This window comes from Haemaphysalis longicornis, unplaced genomic scaffold, assembly GCF_048455015.1.
Source record: "Haemaphysalis longicornis isolate Haplotype H1 unplaced genomic scaffold, Haemaphysalis longicornis Haplotype H1 scaffold_4, whole genome shotgun sequence".
In the NCBI taxonomy this organism is placed as follows: Eukaryota; Metazoa; Arthropoda; class Arachnida; order Ixodida; family Ixodidae; genus Haemaphysalis; species Haemaphysalis longicornis.
The window spans coordinates 38705989-38719937 of NW_027526361.1; the positions used below are offsets into that span (position 1 = coordinate 38705989).

At 48.7% G+C, this 13949-nt stretch overlaps 1 protein-coding gene across 4 annotated transcripts in view; it reads left to right on the forward strand.

Moving 5' to 3' along the window:
• Nucleotides 1-13949, forward strand: part of LOC144178522 (irregular chiasm C-roughest protein-like) — a 413379-nt gene that overhangs the window by 385346 nt on the left and 14084 nt on the right. For all 4 annotated transcript variants that reach the window (XM_077706443.1, XM_077706440.1, XM_077706441.1 and 1 more), the window contains 3 exons: nucleotides 2218-2425; nucleotides 5352-5466; nucleotides 12938-13080. In XM_077706443.1, coding sequence (XP_077562569.1) covers nucleotides 2218-2425; nucleotides 5352-5466; nucleotides 12938-13080 — 466 coding nt within the window. The remainder of the gene's footprint in view (nucleotides 1-2217; nucleotides 2426-5351; nucleotides 5467-12937; nucleotides 13081-13949) is intronic.

The following is a 13949-nucleotide window of genomic DNA, read 5'->3' on the forward strand; positions in this document are numbered from 1 at the left end:
CTGCCAGGAAAGTGGAGAGCCCGTGAGAAGCGTCGGCGGCAGTCGAAAAGGGAATGTGAAATATGCGCGAGCAATCACGGTAATGCGTTGCCAGAGATGCTTAGGGCCTCCCCGCAATCGATTCGTACGAATCCTGCGTTAAAAAAAGAATAGAAAGGAATGAAAAGAGAAAAGAGCGAGAGAGAGAGAGGGGGAGAAGCGCTCCTTCGAAGCTCAATCTCACCGGGTGCGTTTAGTGGCAACGGGTCGCTTGTCGTCGCTGTCGCTGCAGTCCCAGTCGATTGATGGCAAAGTGTGAGAATCCAGACAAAAAGAAGCAGCTAGGTTGTTACTCTCGCACGGATCTGCCCGCCACGAAGCATACCAGTGTAGCGATTCTCAGCCGCGTTCACGCCGTTGCCTCCAGCAGCCGTCAGTGGTTCCAAGGTCCAGCCGGCAAGGCGTCTCGGCGACGCATGCATACCTTCATGGCGAATGCTAGGCGAAATACAACGCATGGTAAACTTTTTAGTGGGGAAAGTGTTTCTTTAACAAATAACGCCAAACTACTGTGTGTCTCATTAGCATTGATTCGATCCCTATAGCCATTGAGATTCCTATCTACTTTCGCGCTATTTCTATTCTCAGCAATAAGCCCTGACTCGTTCTTTTAGAAATGATGCCTTATTAAAAAACATAGCCAGCACTTGAAGGGGCCATTGCCGACAAAACACAAGTTTGGTCCATTCGAAAGATTGCCTCGCTAGAATCATAACACAGAATTTTAACACAGAATCATAACATAGAATCGTTAGAATTTTGACATAAAGTTCGCTCTAATATTATACATAATTATTACAATAGGGAATGGCTGTGCGACTAACTAGCTCGTTTCCCGCACTAGAACATATGACGTGAAATGCATAGCTGTGCCATTGGCTGAAGCCGGGAAGAGCAGACGCAAGTTAGGCAAGGCTTGTAAGCTTGCAGAACGAACTATTTTCCATTAAGTGTAATGCATATCCATTTTAGGGGCGAAGAACCTTACTGGCTCGGGCTGTTGTCGTCTCATGTCGTCGTCGTCTCATGTCGCCGTATTCTCATGTAGTTACGGTACTAAAGCATCGGGTCACTCATTTTTCAGCGCCTCGCGCTGGAACGTTTCATCAAGAACACACCGGGACACTCGTTTTGCAACTTCGTTTTCCAGCCTCGCGCTACTTCTTAGCATACTTATTAGCATGCTGCGGCGCGTGACACGAAGGCAACTTACGGCCAGTCTGTCTCTCATTTAATCGCCTAGATACGGTTCATCGCGAGAGGGCGCCACCGCCTCACCAAGCGTGTGATTGCTCCTCTGACCGGCGCTTCTCCGGCGCCAAATCAGCGCGTGCCGTGTGGCAGGAAATATGCTTACAATTTTTTAATATACTTATACACTGCATGCTTCGCCCTTTCCCATGTTTCACGTTAGTGAAAATGGCCTGGGGTTTTCTTTATAGCTGTAAAATTTGGAACTTGGGGGGGGGGGGGGGGGGGTGAAACAATGGAAGTTACCAAAGTACGTGTAAACATAGAAGTACCAGTGCGCACTGCTGTTGGTACTGTGCGCACTATGCTTGTTATAGCTCCACAGCGGTGCGGCGCTTTGGGGTTGTATCAGACGACACTGGCCGATTAGCCTAAGTGGCACTGTCTTACGTGACCCTATTTGTCGAACATACTCCATGTTTCACGAAACAATCACTAACAATCACTACCTACCGCAACAAAAACGAGCAAGGTGCAAATATGTCAAAAACAAAGCAAGGCCAATAGCCGTGCGGAGCAGTATGGGGGTGTCACTTCAGAGGACTGGCGGTAAACAAGGCTACGCACTATCAACACAGCGCGCCTCCGCTCTAGCTCGGCCGTGCCGCAGTCCGCTGCAAACATTGTGTCTCATAAACATCCAGCTGGCGTGGCTTAACCGGCACGGCGTCAGCTACGCATTCAGCGTTTAATGCCTACATGTTTGTTTACAAACGCGAAGTAGGCCTTCACAGCGTGACGTAACAAAGCGGCGTTAGCACCGGCATCGGCACTCACGCTGTCAAAAGTGTAGGAATGCCAGCGATTGCGTCATTAGCGGCAGCCGTCGAAATAGCGGCGGCTGCGAATGCCCTCAGTCTCTTCCCCTTTTCTGTACGAGCAAGGAGTGAGGCCTACAAGCGTGCCTGTTCTCTCTCTCTCTCACAGTTGACGTGGCTGGACGGCAGTGGAAACGTGGTGACGAGCGGCGTCGAGTACAAGACGGAGCCCCTGTCGGACGGCAAGCGCGCCAACGCGGCGCTGACGTGGACGCTGAGTCCGAGCAGGGAGCACGACGGCAAGACCTTCGTCTGCCGCTCGGAGAACAAGGCGCTCAAGCAGCCCATGCTCGCCTCCATACGCATGGAGGTCAAGTGTGAGTGCGCCCACATTAGACTTTTTATCAGGCCTTATTAAATAAGGCTACTCCCGATTTTGCGGACGTCAGCGGATATGACAGAAAAGAAAGAAGGAAAATAGGTGTATCACCTAGGAGTGGGAAGCGAGCGTCAAAAATTCGAGAATAGACTTGCAGAGAAGTAGTCCTAGCTCGAATTAAAATAAAAGAAGTGAAGGTGGGCGGTTGTGCGATGAGAAGAACCGCCAGCAGTCAGACCGCCTAGGGGACAGAATAACTGCTGAGGGCCGAAACTAGAATAAGGAGCAGGCGATGGAGATTTTGGTGTAGGTATTGGGCAAAAAAGAAAATCGCCCTGAAAGAATGAACCTGAGTAACACAGGGTGGTGGTAGTAGTAGCTGATTGTGTATCGAAGATATGCTTGTCCTAGAGTGGTGATTATGATGATTATGGAATCAAGCTTCACTGCTGTTGTATTCATTCGTGCGCCTTTATGAAATATTCAAATACACCAGCGAAAGAAACAGTGAAAGATGATGTCGCTGAACTGTCCACGTAGCAAAGTGCGTTGGTAGCGTAATGACACGTACTGGCGCTGCTACACCGATAAAAACTGAAGCTTCATAAACGCGCGGTTGAGATGTGCTCAACGAAAATCTTCGAACAGAGCTGCAATGAGAAGAGTGCGTATACATAACGTATCCACTTTATGTTCGTCATGCGAGCTATAACGTCATAAAAATTGCGCGAAGACAAACAATTTACATGTTACAGGAGAAAAAAACATCTAGAAAATTTGACTACTTTGCGAAGCAAGTTTCGTGTGGATTATTGCCGTCGGTGTCACGGCCAATTTTTGTTATTATAGTCATTACCAGTGTTATTAGAATGAGCAATTTCTGGCGAAGGAGACCCGCGACTACAGTCTACCGCTTGCATCAACCTTTTTTTTTTTTACATGAAATTCGCTGAGCGCTAAAGTGTTTTAATTCCGATACAATTTTCTCTTTCGTGGTGGCAGATTTTTAGGTTTCTTTCTGCTTTCGATGTCCAGCTCCCTAATTAACTTCCAAAATATCAAATTCGGTTGACCGCACAATGAAATTAGCGTCTCTGTGTTCATAAACGCTCCCTCAGGCCACTCAGTCCACTTCATCGTCTCCTGAGGACTGAAATTTAAACTACATATCTTAATTGTACGAGTTCCCGCGGGCTCAGATATTTTAAAAACATGCAGTTTCGAAAGAAGCCCCTTATATAAGTCTTATAGGGGTAAAAACACGAAAAAGCAACACGTGAGGCGGGTAGTGGAAATAGGAAAGATCTCTGTCTTTTTATTCATATTTTTTATGTAAGTTTTCTCTAGTGGAAGCAATAGCTAAGGCATATCACATTGCTGGTGACCCGCAACTTACTTATATACGCTCCCAAAGCGAAAGGTTATATCCATAATTCCCTCGCGACTCAAATTCGCCTAATCGAATTTTGAGAATATATACTCTGAAGTGGATCAAAAGAAGATGAAGTTTTTTTCTACTCAGGAAATCCGAGCCACGCGGAAGAAACAAAAAGAAATGTAGATGAATAAGTATGTAGTACGGTCGGGAAACAGAGTAAAGAGTGCTCAAATGGTTATTGAACCGTCGGCTTCGTGGGGGATGGCGGCAATGGCGGGGATGGAGAATTGAACGTGACAGAGGGCAGTTAGGTTCGTCCGACCGGCCCGGACTTGACTCGATTACCGTTGCGGGTCTTTAAAATCGGCCTCCTTGCTTCGAGCGTGGCTCCAGCGACAGTTTTGTGTATATGTGCCCACTTGATACGGTGCAACCGCGAAAACGGGAGCCGCCGTACCCAGCTAAGAAGAAGCAAAAAAAAAAAAAAGTGCCTTGCTCTTATTTCTTACCACCGACTACTTCCTTCTCTCTCTCTTGAGAGAGAGAGAGACAAACATTTTGAAGATCTGGGAGTTTACGTGCCAGGTTCAGTTCCAACTCATCTTATCGGCATCACCTATCACAGGCCCAAGGATTGAAACGCGCATAGCACGATGGGAATTCCAATTTACCCACAAGCAAGGTCTGTCGCCGTCACGACGGTCTTTGTTGGACTTACCGGAAGAAAAATGCTTCTGCCGCTTACGGCTGGCAGGAGTTTTGCTACCCGCGTGGGCTTGCCTTTTGTTACTGCGATCAACCTAGGCGATCCGCGCATTCCTCATTTTCTCCGAGCGATCGCTTCGTGTATAGTATCTACCCGTCCCCCTACCTGGCCTGGTAGTTGGATCTAGTTTTTTTTTTTTTTCTGATTCTTTCTCTCTCCTCCTCTATCTCTTTCAAGCAGTGTCCCTGGCATTTTTTGTTGGCGTGTTTTGTTTTAGTTTTACTTCTCACGCGTATTTTTTTTCTTTCTGGGAACTTCACAATTCACCGAAAGATTGCGATCCTTTCTGTCGAGCTGTACCCAGACCGAAGATCTTCGGTCGCACTGGATAAAGCTCTCAAAAGTGGGCGCCATGTAGTTGCAGCCCCCGGTTTAACCGCAGAAAACGTTCAATCTTAGCGCAATCTCGTTGGTGGCGACAAAAAAGGTGGAAGAAGTGTTTACTGGCAGGACGCCTGTCTTTTTCGTGCTGTGGCGTATGAGCTGTACCCAATTCAATGTCCTGTCGATTTATTCCAGCATTGTTCCTTTTGATGCACGCACAGCAACCAAACCTGAAAATTCAGATACCTTTTCTTTCGCGAACATCATCGTTCTCTTTTCCTTAACCTGCCTGTCGATGATACGAATCATTTATAGCGTCAACGGACGGGTATAGCTGTTTCTTGTGCTCATACCGACATCTGGGCGGTTATCTCTTTACCTTGTCACTGTATTTTGGGTTTATCATCCCAATACGTAACTTTTCTTAGCTTCATGTGCGTGTTTTTTTTTTTTTAGATCCCCCTGAGATCACCCTCACCGTGGAATCTGACAAAATATCGGAGTTTGACGATGTCCACTTCCACTGTCAGGCAACGGCCAACCCGTCAGACATAGTGTACAAGTGGTACAGGTAAGTCACATAATTTACGCGCGTTTTTTGTCCCGGAACATCAAGTTTTTTGTCAGCCAGCGACAAGTAAAATGCGGTTTGTTATTCCTACTTTCACCCAGCTCATCCAACATGCATAAACAGGAGTCGAGGCCCGAAGTAACCATTCGTTTATTATTTTATTTGTGACTTCCCGTTTATTATGTTCCTTCTGCTCGTTTTGTGTGCATATGTGTGTGTGTGTGTGTGTGGGTGTGTGTGTGTGTGTGTGTGTGTGTGTGTGTGTGTGTGTGTGTGTGTGTGTGTGTGTGTGTGTGTGTGCGTGTGTGTGTGCGCGCGTGCGTGTGCGTGACCGATTTTTCGTTATATACGATAATTCGTTATATAAAGTAACTTCAGGGAATATTCGCTTCGTAACCAATGAAACACGCCAGCGCGTAGCGCCAGCACGCGACCAAGCCATGGGAATCGTTCGGCCCAACTGCGCCCGAAACGGCAACGCTCTCCGCTCACGTCTGAATAATCGAAGGCAATCGCAGCGTGCGATAGCGCTCGCCTCAGCGAAACGGTGAGAGTATCGCTCGCCATGCCGACGGAGCTTTCGGCAAAAGCGCCTCGCGTTTTCATTCCTTCCTCGTCGCTTTCCCGGCCCAATTCGCTCGCTGCCCCGTAACAAATGACTCGCACTGGCTACGCGCTTAGCGCTGAGTGGATTTCGCAAAGGCCGCCTCGACCTGGTGGCTACCGTGCCATGCGGTGAAGCCCTCCTAGCGAGTGGGGCGTCGACTTCTGCTGAGCGGTGTTAATAGTTTATATACGAGCGTTCTTGTTTTTCGTTCAACCCTCGAATGGGGGAAAAAAGGGGTAAAGCCGGGTCGCGGAGCAGAAAGTATCTTAATGACGCCGACGTGCTTTGAAATATTCAAAAGTGTCGCTTCATCCCGCGCTGCATCGGCAATGGCAGGCACCGCTGCCGACGGCGCGTCGGAGGGTGGCGGTCTCGGCGGGGGGGGGGGGGGGGGGGGGGGAGGGTTGAGCTGAGTGTGAGTGCAATGCGGCGCGGAGGAGAGAGAGTGGGCGGCTGCGCACTCTGAGGAGGCATTCGACTTCGTGTCTTGAATGCAAAAGCTCGCGTCCTGGGTATGACGAGGACGCGGGGGAACTATCTGTCGTAGCCGCTACGCATTCTACCAGCCACGTATGACGCTAACGGTGAGGGGGACAGCCCCACACAGACGTAAAATAAAAGCCGAGTTGACTGGAAACGCAGAAATTTCGACATGCCGGCCGAAACGGGCGCAGTGCAGCTCGGACGAGACGGTATAAATGACGGCGGGCGAAGCAATTTCGCTTTCCCAGGCGTGTCCACTGGGGGAAGGGGGGGGGGGGGGGAAGGGGGGGGGGGACTCGGTTACGAAAACAAAATGGTGCTAAGTTGAGTAGGTCGTGCCGTCAATACGGCGCAAGCGAACCACTGCAATGCCGATATCCGAATTACTGTCTCATGCTTCCGTACGTCACGCCAAGCTTGGCTAATTTTTATTCCTTCGTTGCCTTGTTCGCAACAGAAACGTTGGGACTCCAATATTCGAATTACGCTTTCGTGATACCGTGCGTCACATTAGGCTTGAGCGTTTTCGATATACTTTTTTGTTGTCTTGTTCCCTTTTGCGTCAGCTAATGTGATGCTAGCAACAGGAGTACTTAACATAATGAACACTCGATGGCTCTCTATATTTATAAGGCAAGGTCCACCAACAGAGAGCAGCTTTATTGAGTCGTGACACCCCGTGTGAGCGGATAGCTAGTGGCGACGGGCAGTAAGGTTTCACAATTGCAGCGGAACCGCTTTCATTTTCGTAACATAAAGCAAACAGAACTCGATCTCTCACTGAGAGGTTCAGTAGGCGGTTCCCATTTAAAGTAACGGTGTGAAATGACACCTAAGCGCGTAACACTGCCGACACATTCAGTGCATAATGTTCCCAATTATACTAAGAGAAAAGACGTCAGTATTGATCTGTTTGTGCGCACAGTGAAAAACCACGAGAAAAAACCATGTGCAGCGTATTACTGCAATTAAGAACCAACCTATTGGTGAGAAACCAATCATTTACAAGGCTTCCCTCTCCACTAGCATCACAAAAACTTTCACTTGGGTCTCGCGGCGTCTGCCTATATGGCCGTTTTAACCTGATCCAATATAGACAGTTGGCTGAGTGTAAATAACGGAAATAATGTGAGGCTATGAAGAAAAACAGCCTTGAGGTACTATGGTACTTACGTTAAGCGATGTAGGCTCTATATAGCAAAGATAAACGGTTTGCTGCCTATTACTGAAATGGATTCGAAAAAGTTCTATATAGCGAAGAAAAACGGTTTGCTGCCTATTACAGAAATGACTCCGAAAAAAGTTTAGAACTTACTCATAAATGTCTCTATCAGGAGCGGAAATCTTGCCTCTTTTTAGCATCGTTTTGTGGTGCGAAGCACTCCACAGCATTCAAAAGTACGCACTCGCATGCGAACCCAAGCGCAGTTTTATCAGAACCAATTAATCCGGACCTGCAAGCAATAACGTACTCAGCAATAAAAAAAAAACGGGACTGTCCACAGAATGGGGAGTTGGGAGAAGGGATCCAGCGAATCTTAAAGGAGAAAGTGAGTGAGAGCTGTGCTCGGAGACGCCCATGAGGCCATTAACTACGCGATGGATAATAAACAAACCGACTGGGGGGGGGGGGGGTGCTCTGTCGAGGAACTACTCTCTTTCAATGCGCCCGTAACTTCCAGCCCGCAACAAAGCTCCACCAACCAAGACGGATCAGAGCGACATCTGTGGCCGCCCACTATCCACCAGCAACAAAGAGAAGACGCTGCGCAGTTCTGCGACTCCCGCAACTTACTCCACGAGAGGCGGCGTCAAGTCCTGCTGCAAAACTAAACACCATTCAAGAAACCGTGTCCCTTATTTTATCACAACACCTACGCAAGGCGGCGTTCTACGGAATGAAAACTACTAAGTCAAGCTGATGCGCAGAATTGCCCGCGAATGAACGTCACCCCGAGCCGCGCTGGGGGCAGAGCGGCGCTCGTGCCGAAATGAGCAACAATCGAGTTTTGCGCGATATGATTCGCCCGCAGAACGGCCGTGCAGGATCGCCGGCTGCAGCGAGCAAGCGAAACGGAGCGTGGAGGCAACAAATCGCGTCGCTTTCTCCCTTCCCTGTCTCCCCCTTTTTCATTATCGCACCTCTGGGATCGGCGGACGAATGAGGCAGCTGCCTCGAAAACCCCCTTCTGTCGGCGGGTCGCATTCATCAAGAGCGGCGATCGGAGAAGAGAGCAGCCAGCCCCGGGTTCTGCGCCTGGGCGGATCGAGAAGTGCGATATTGCCGCTGGCGCATCGACCGCCCCACCGACACAGACACACAGGAGAGAGACATTGGAGAGGCACGGTGCCGTCGGTGCACTCCTCTCGAGCACGCCGACTTAAGAGGGCGGAGGAGAAGATGGGAAAGCACCTTCGCCGGGACCCGCGTGAAAGAAGCACTCGGCGCTGGTTTTGTGATGCTGATTGTCCACCCATAACTCTCACCCGTAAGTGCTGCGCAGATCGAAGCCGCTTATTCGAGAACCGAGGCCCTCCCCGCCGTTCGTATTTTCCCTCGCTGGGCGTGCTCGCTCTTTTGAGATTACCAAATTGACCCGCATTTGGCGTGTACCGCGAACGAATGCCGCGCGCGAGAAAACCTCTTCCGCGCGAGTCGCTCTTCACGTGGAAACAGAAAGGCAGTGTTGCTGGAAAGCGGAGCAGAAGCGAGACAAAGCGCGGCCGCGCTGTTTGTGTTTCTATAGCTCCGCGACCTCTTTCGGCAGCGCCGGCGCTGTTGAAACTTCGGGCGCCGATTTCTCGAAGACGGCGGCGCGTGGCGGCCGATGTTCTCGAGCTTTTTGCATCCATGGTTTTCCGAAAAGCCGTGTTTACGGCGGTGCATTTGGCGCGATTGGAAGGACTTTTGAAAGTCCGGAAAATCCCGCCGCAAAGAGCGAGGCAATGCACTTAACAGAGGGATGGAGTGGACGAGAGAGAGAGAGAGAGGAAGAAAGACAGAGAGGGAGTGGGAGAGAGACAAACAGAGAAACAGAGAGAGAGGGGGGTAGAAAGAAGCAGAGACGTGAAGCAGAAACATGTCGCAGCAGAGCCATTTCCTAATCGGAAACTGTTCTTCTCTTCGTGAGGAGAGACCTCTTGTACCCAAAATAAAAGCGAAAGACGTGCAGGGGCGCGCTTTCGCCTGAATTAACCGCCCGTCGCGATGGCGTGCCGCTGTAAACGTGTCGCTGCTGTCTGCCCCACTTTTTACCCACGGTGCCCGAATCGTTCCTCGGCATTCCCGACACGTTTCCCCCGAGGAGTCGTCGGCCCCCTTTGTCTTTATTTGCCGCCACCGTCGGTTGTACCCACTGGGCTGGTGCTGACTTGCAACATGAGGCTTTCGTTAACAGCCACTAATTCCAGCTCGAGCAATGCTGCTTCCGTGTTTCGACCTGCCCTCTCCCACCCCACGCCCCCTTTCTTTTCTTTTCTCCGAACGAAGGCTGCGGCAGGTCGAGATTTTACCCGCGCTGCTGTCAATTCTCTTTCAGAGCTCACCATTGCGTCATCCTCAAAAATCGAAAACGGCTTTCTTTGTGAGCTAGCTGAACATACGTTTTTTTTTTTTTTTTTTGTACCGGGCACAGAAAAAAGGGGGGAATACGTGGGAAGACGTTGTTTTAGCAACGGTAGACGGTGTTGCAACTTTCTTTTTTTTTTTTTTGAGGCGTGAGCATGTACAGTCAGCAAAACGCTTGTCGGTAACAGCAAGTTCAATTTCAACTGTCGAACTGCCGAAACGTACTCTTTACAAAAACACGTTGGAGACGACAGGGTGGTCTTAGACTTCAGAACGCCGCAGTTGTTTTCTTGAAATCTAGGTCAGGCGAGGCAGGATAAGGCCGAAAGTACGAAAGCTGTGTTATAGACAAGCGTTGCACCGACTGTTCTTTGCACTTTTAAGGATCCTGTCACGGTTGCATGAGCACAGGGCTATGCGTCAGTGTCAGCTTCGTCGTCTTCAGAGGAGAGAATTAAAAAAAAACGGATCCTTCTCTAGATTTTGCAGCTTAACGACGACCTAGAAGAACCGATATGCTAAGGAAGTATCGTCGATAGCGACGCGAGTTAGCCGACCCCGAAGTCGTTCTAACGTCAAGCTTGAGCTAGGAGGGCTGGCATATACATTCGGGGTAAATGACAGGAGACTCGCAAGAGTGTCTAGTATAGCTCGAATTGCCACAAGATGGGCTTTCCCTCCCTTCCTGTACCTAACCCTAGTTAATGCAGAAAACAGCGTTTGTGTGCCATTGTTTGTGTACCGCACAGAATTGTAACACTAACCAGGACAGCGTTCACCAATCCCTAACCCGTCTACCAATCCCGAATTCGTCGCTCAACACCAAGCACTGACCGAACGTGCCCGCCTACACATTTCAACTGCAGCGGCTCGTATTGAATAAAATATGACATAAAATAGTCATTTAATGACGTACGCAGTCGCGATCCCATTCCCAGGGTGGAAAACGAGGGTGAATTATTGAAACAAACAATTGGACAAACAGTAGAAAAATAACTACCTAAACAATGGCGGCCGAAATGGGGAAAAGTGCGTTCGTGGGGTATGCGGTTTCGCTTCGTGGGAGGACCGCCGAACTTACTTAATTGAGCATCAGGAACTGCTCAAGCCCGCATTTGTGGGTAAAAGCTCGCTTCTTCCTTTGTCAGCATAACCACTTGTGAACTGGGCAAAGAATCGGCACACTCTTTTCACATTGTATTCAAAATGCGGAATGCTTGGCTCGGATTTCGTTAGTGCTTTAAAAAGCTAACCAGAATTTATTTCCTTGTTTTTTTTTTCTGGGGAACTAGATGCGGTATGGATGTTGTGAGGACAAATTCACACTTTTCTTTCTAGCGCAATTCCTTAATGGGCTTTTTATTTAGTAGTGGAGCTGTAAAAGAAGCTTGTGACGCGCCTCTAAAGAATGCATCTCCGCATTCACACCGCCTTTGCGGCAAAGCAAACCACGGGCGTGCAACTGTGGAGACTTACTACCAGCGACAATTCAACGCGAAACCCCTCTGAAGTATAGTATTGGTAGAGGGAAACGGATTTGATTGATTGATTGATTGTAGGGTTTAACGCGCCGACGCAGAGCAGGCGATGAGGCGCGCCGTAGTGGAGGGCTCCGGGTGTTTTTGCTTTTCGTCTCCATCAGAAAAGCGGCCGCCGCGGCCGGGAATCGAACCCGCGACCTCGTGCTCAGCAGTGCAACGCCTTAGCCACTGAGCCACCGCGGCGGGTAGGGAAATGGATTTGTGGGACGCAACTACCGTAATTCGTATTTATTGGCTGGTACTGTAGCGGGTAAGAGAGGTAGGAACGATAGCTTTAAATAGGACCAATATTTTGTTCATGCAGATATGTATTCATGGCCTTATTAGATGGGCCTCTGATATTCGATAAGTGTATCGTTGACCTCGTCAGCCGGTTGTGACCGGATTCGAAAAAGGTGACGAGCGACGTTTCGTCTTTGGTTCTTCGTACTGTGCTTCCCGCTACCGTGCATCCGCCACCTTGCGGCCGTACGAGATTCTGGGGCGTTCGGAAATTGCAAAATACCATGTATATGCGATATTACAACGTTCAATGGTCAACTCAGAAATGTGCTAAACCAATCAAAGATCAAAAATAGCAGTACTGTTCAGACCATTTATCAGCCCCGTAGGGCAAGTCAGAAGTTCTCAAAGTTTAATGGTGTCTATTTCCCTTAGACCTTCATGCTTTGAATCCCTACATGGCAGAAGCATTTCTCGTACATTTTTTTTTGTCTGCAGAGTGTTGGCTGCTTGCACCTTCTGTAATTTTCATGTAACCCCCCTTACTCAATGCCCCCGGGCCTGTAAGGTATTTTAAATAAAAAAATAAATTCCCACAAAATAATAGGAATATTTCTCTGTGGATTTGCAATGACTTGATTGCTTCTGAACACAATGATTTTGATCGCAATCCAGAGCATTAAGGGTACATCTTCCTGCATCATGCTACATTCCGAGAAATCTCTGCCGAACCTGCGCCAAACCGCGCTTTTTGTTATTGATAGCAACTAAACTAGGGGTGCCTTGAATACGAGAATGACATCGTTTATCACATTCAGCACTTGCTACAGCTCTGTACGCAAAGGAAAGAAGACATGGTTGAAAAATACGGCGCGCGAACTACATAGAAAATGAGGCAAATGACACGAGCGCTATTGTAGTCTAGCGTTTCGAACATTACATTCATAAGGAACGATTCATCTAAGTTGCCGTCTTTGTGAGCTGTACTTCTCGGAAATTAAGCCACCTTTATTAAGCGCGCATTTTCCTTTTGTTCTCTCTTCGGCACAGAAACGACGAGATCATTGCGGGCGACCACACGACGGAGCTCGTTCTTCCACGGGTGACGCGAAACTTCAACGGAGACACGATCACTTGCGAAGCCCGAAACGATGTAGGAACGACGAAGTCTACGCATACGCTCAATATTCACTGTGAGTACCAATTGTGACTGTCTGCCCCTCTACCTTTTTGGTGCGTGCGTGCGTGCGTGCGTGCTTGCGAGCGTGATTGCGTGGTTGCGCGTATACCCTTTCCGTTTATGTTCAATTAAAGAACCCCGTCTCTCTTTCTCTATCCAATTCCCAATCATTTATAGCTTTCTCTTCCCTTCTGAGCCTGTTCGTGTCCGGTTGTCGCCAACATTCCTTCTTGCTCTTAACGAACGCCGTTTGAGTCCGCAAATAACCCGAACGCCTCGTTTTTCAGAGCCACTTTCTTAATCAGCAGGCTTGTTTCCGATGGACACTGGCACTAAGTACTCCTGCTTTAGCTGTTGTAGCCGAGGAAAAAGCAATGGTAATGACTTTCTTTTTCTTTACGAATTCTCTACGAAGTAAAAAAACACAGCCTCCCGTATCCCGAATGCTCATCAAAAGATAGAAACAGTTTCGCGGGAAATATACTACCATTAACGGCGACCGAAACAGCTCGGGGCGTTCCATTGTAGAATGAACTTGGAGTGTCCAAAATTGAATTCCTGATTGCTGCAATTACGCTTTCAACTGTCCACTTAACATCCTTAGAACAACTGGTCGGATTTGGCTGAGCGTGTGCTCAAACACAAACGGAGAAAAAAATTCGGGAATTCACACTAAGGAAGAGATAAAAAGATACTAAAGGACGGTGAAAAACAAATCACTGCCGGGGGTGGTATTGAGACCTCTATCTTTCACTTTTACTGGATTAGAACAGTGACGGCGGCACTTGTCTGTCCTTGGGTAAATGCGTGACGCGCGTCTCTTCTACACGCCTTTTCTTTTAAACCTCGGGATACTTTTTTTTCCTATTCCTGCGTGCGCAG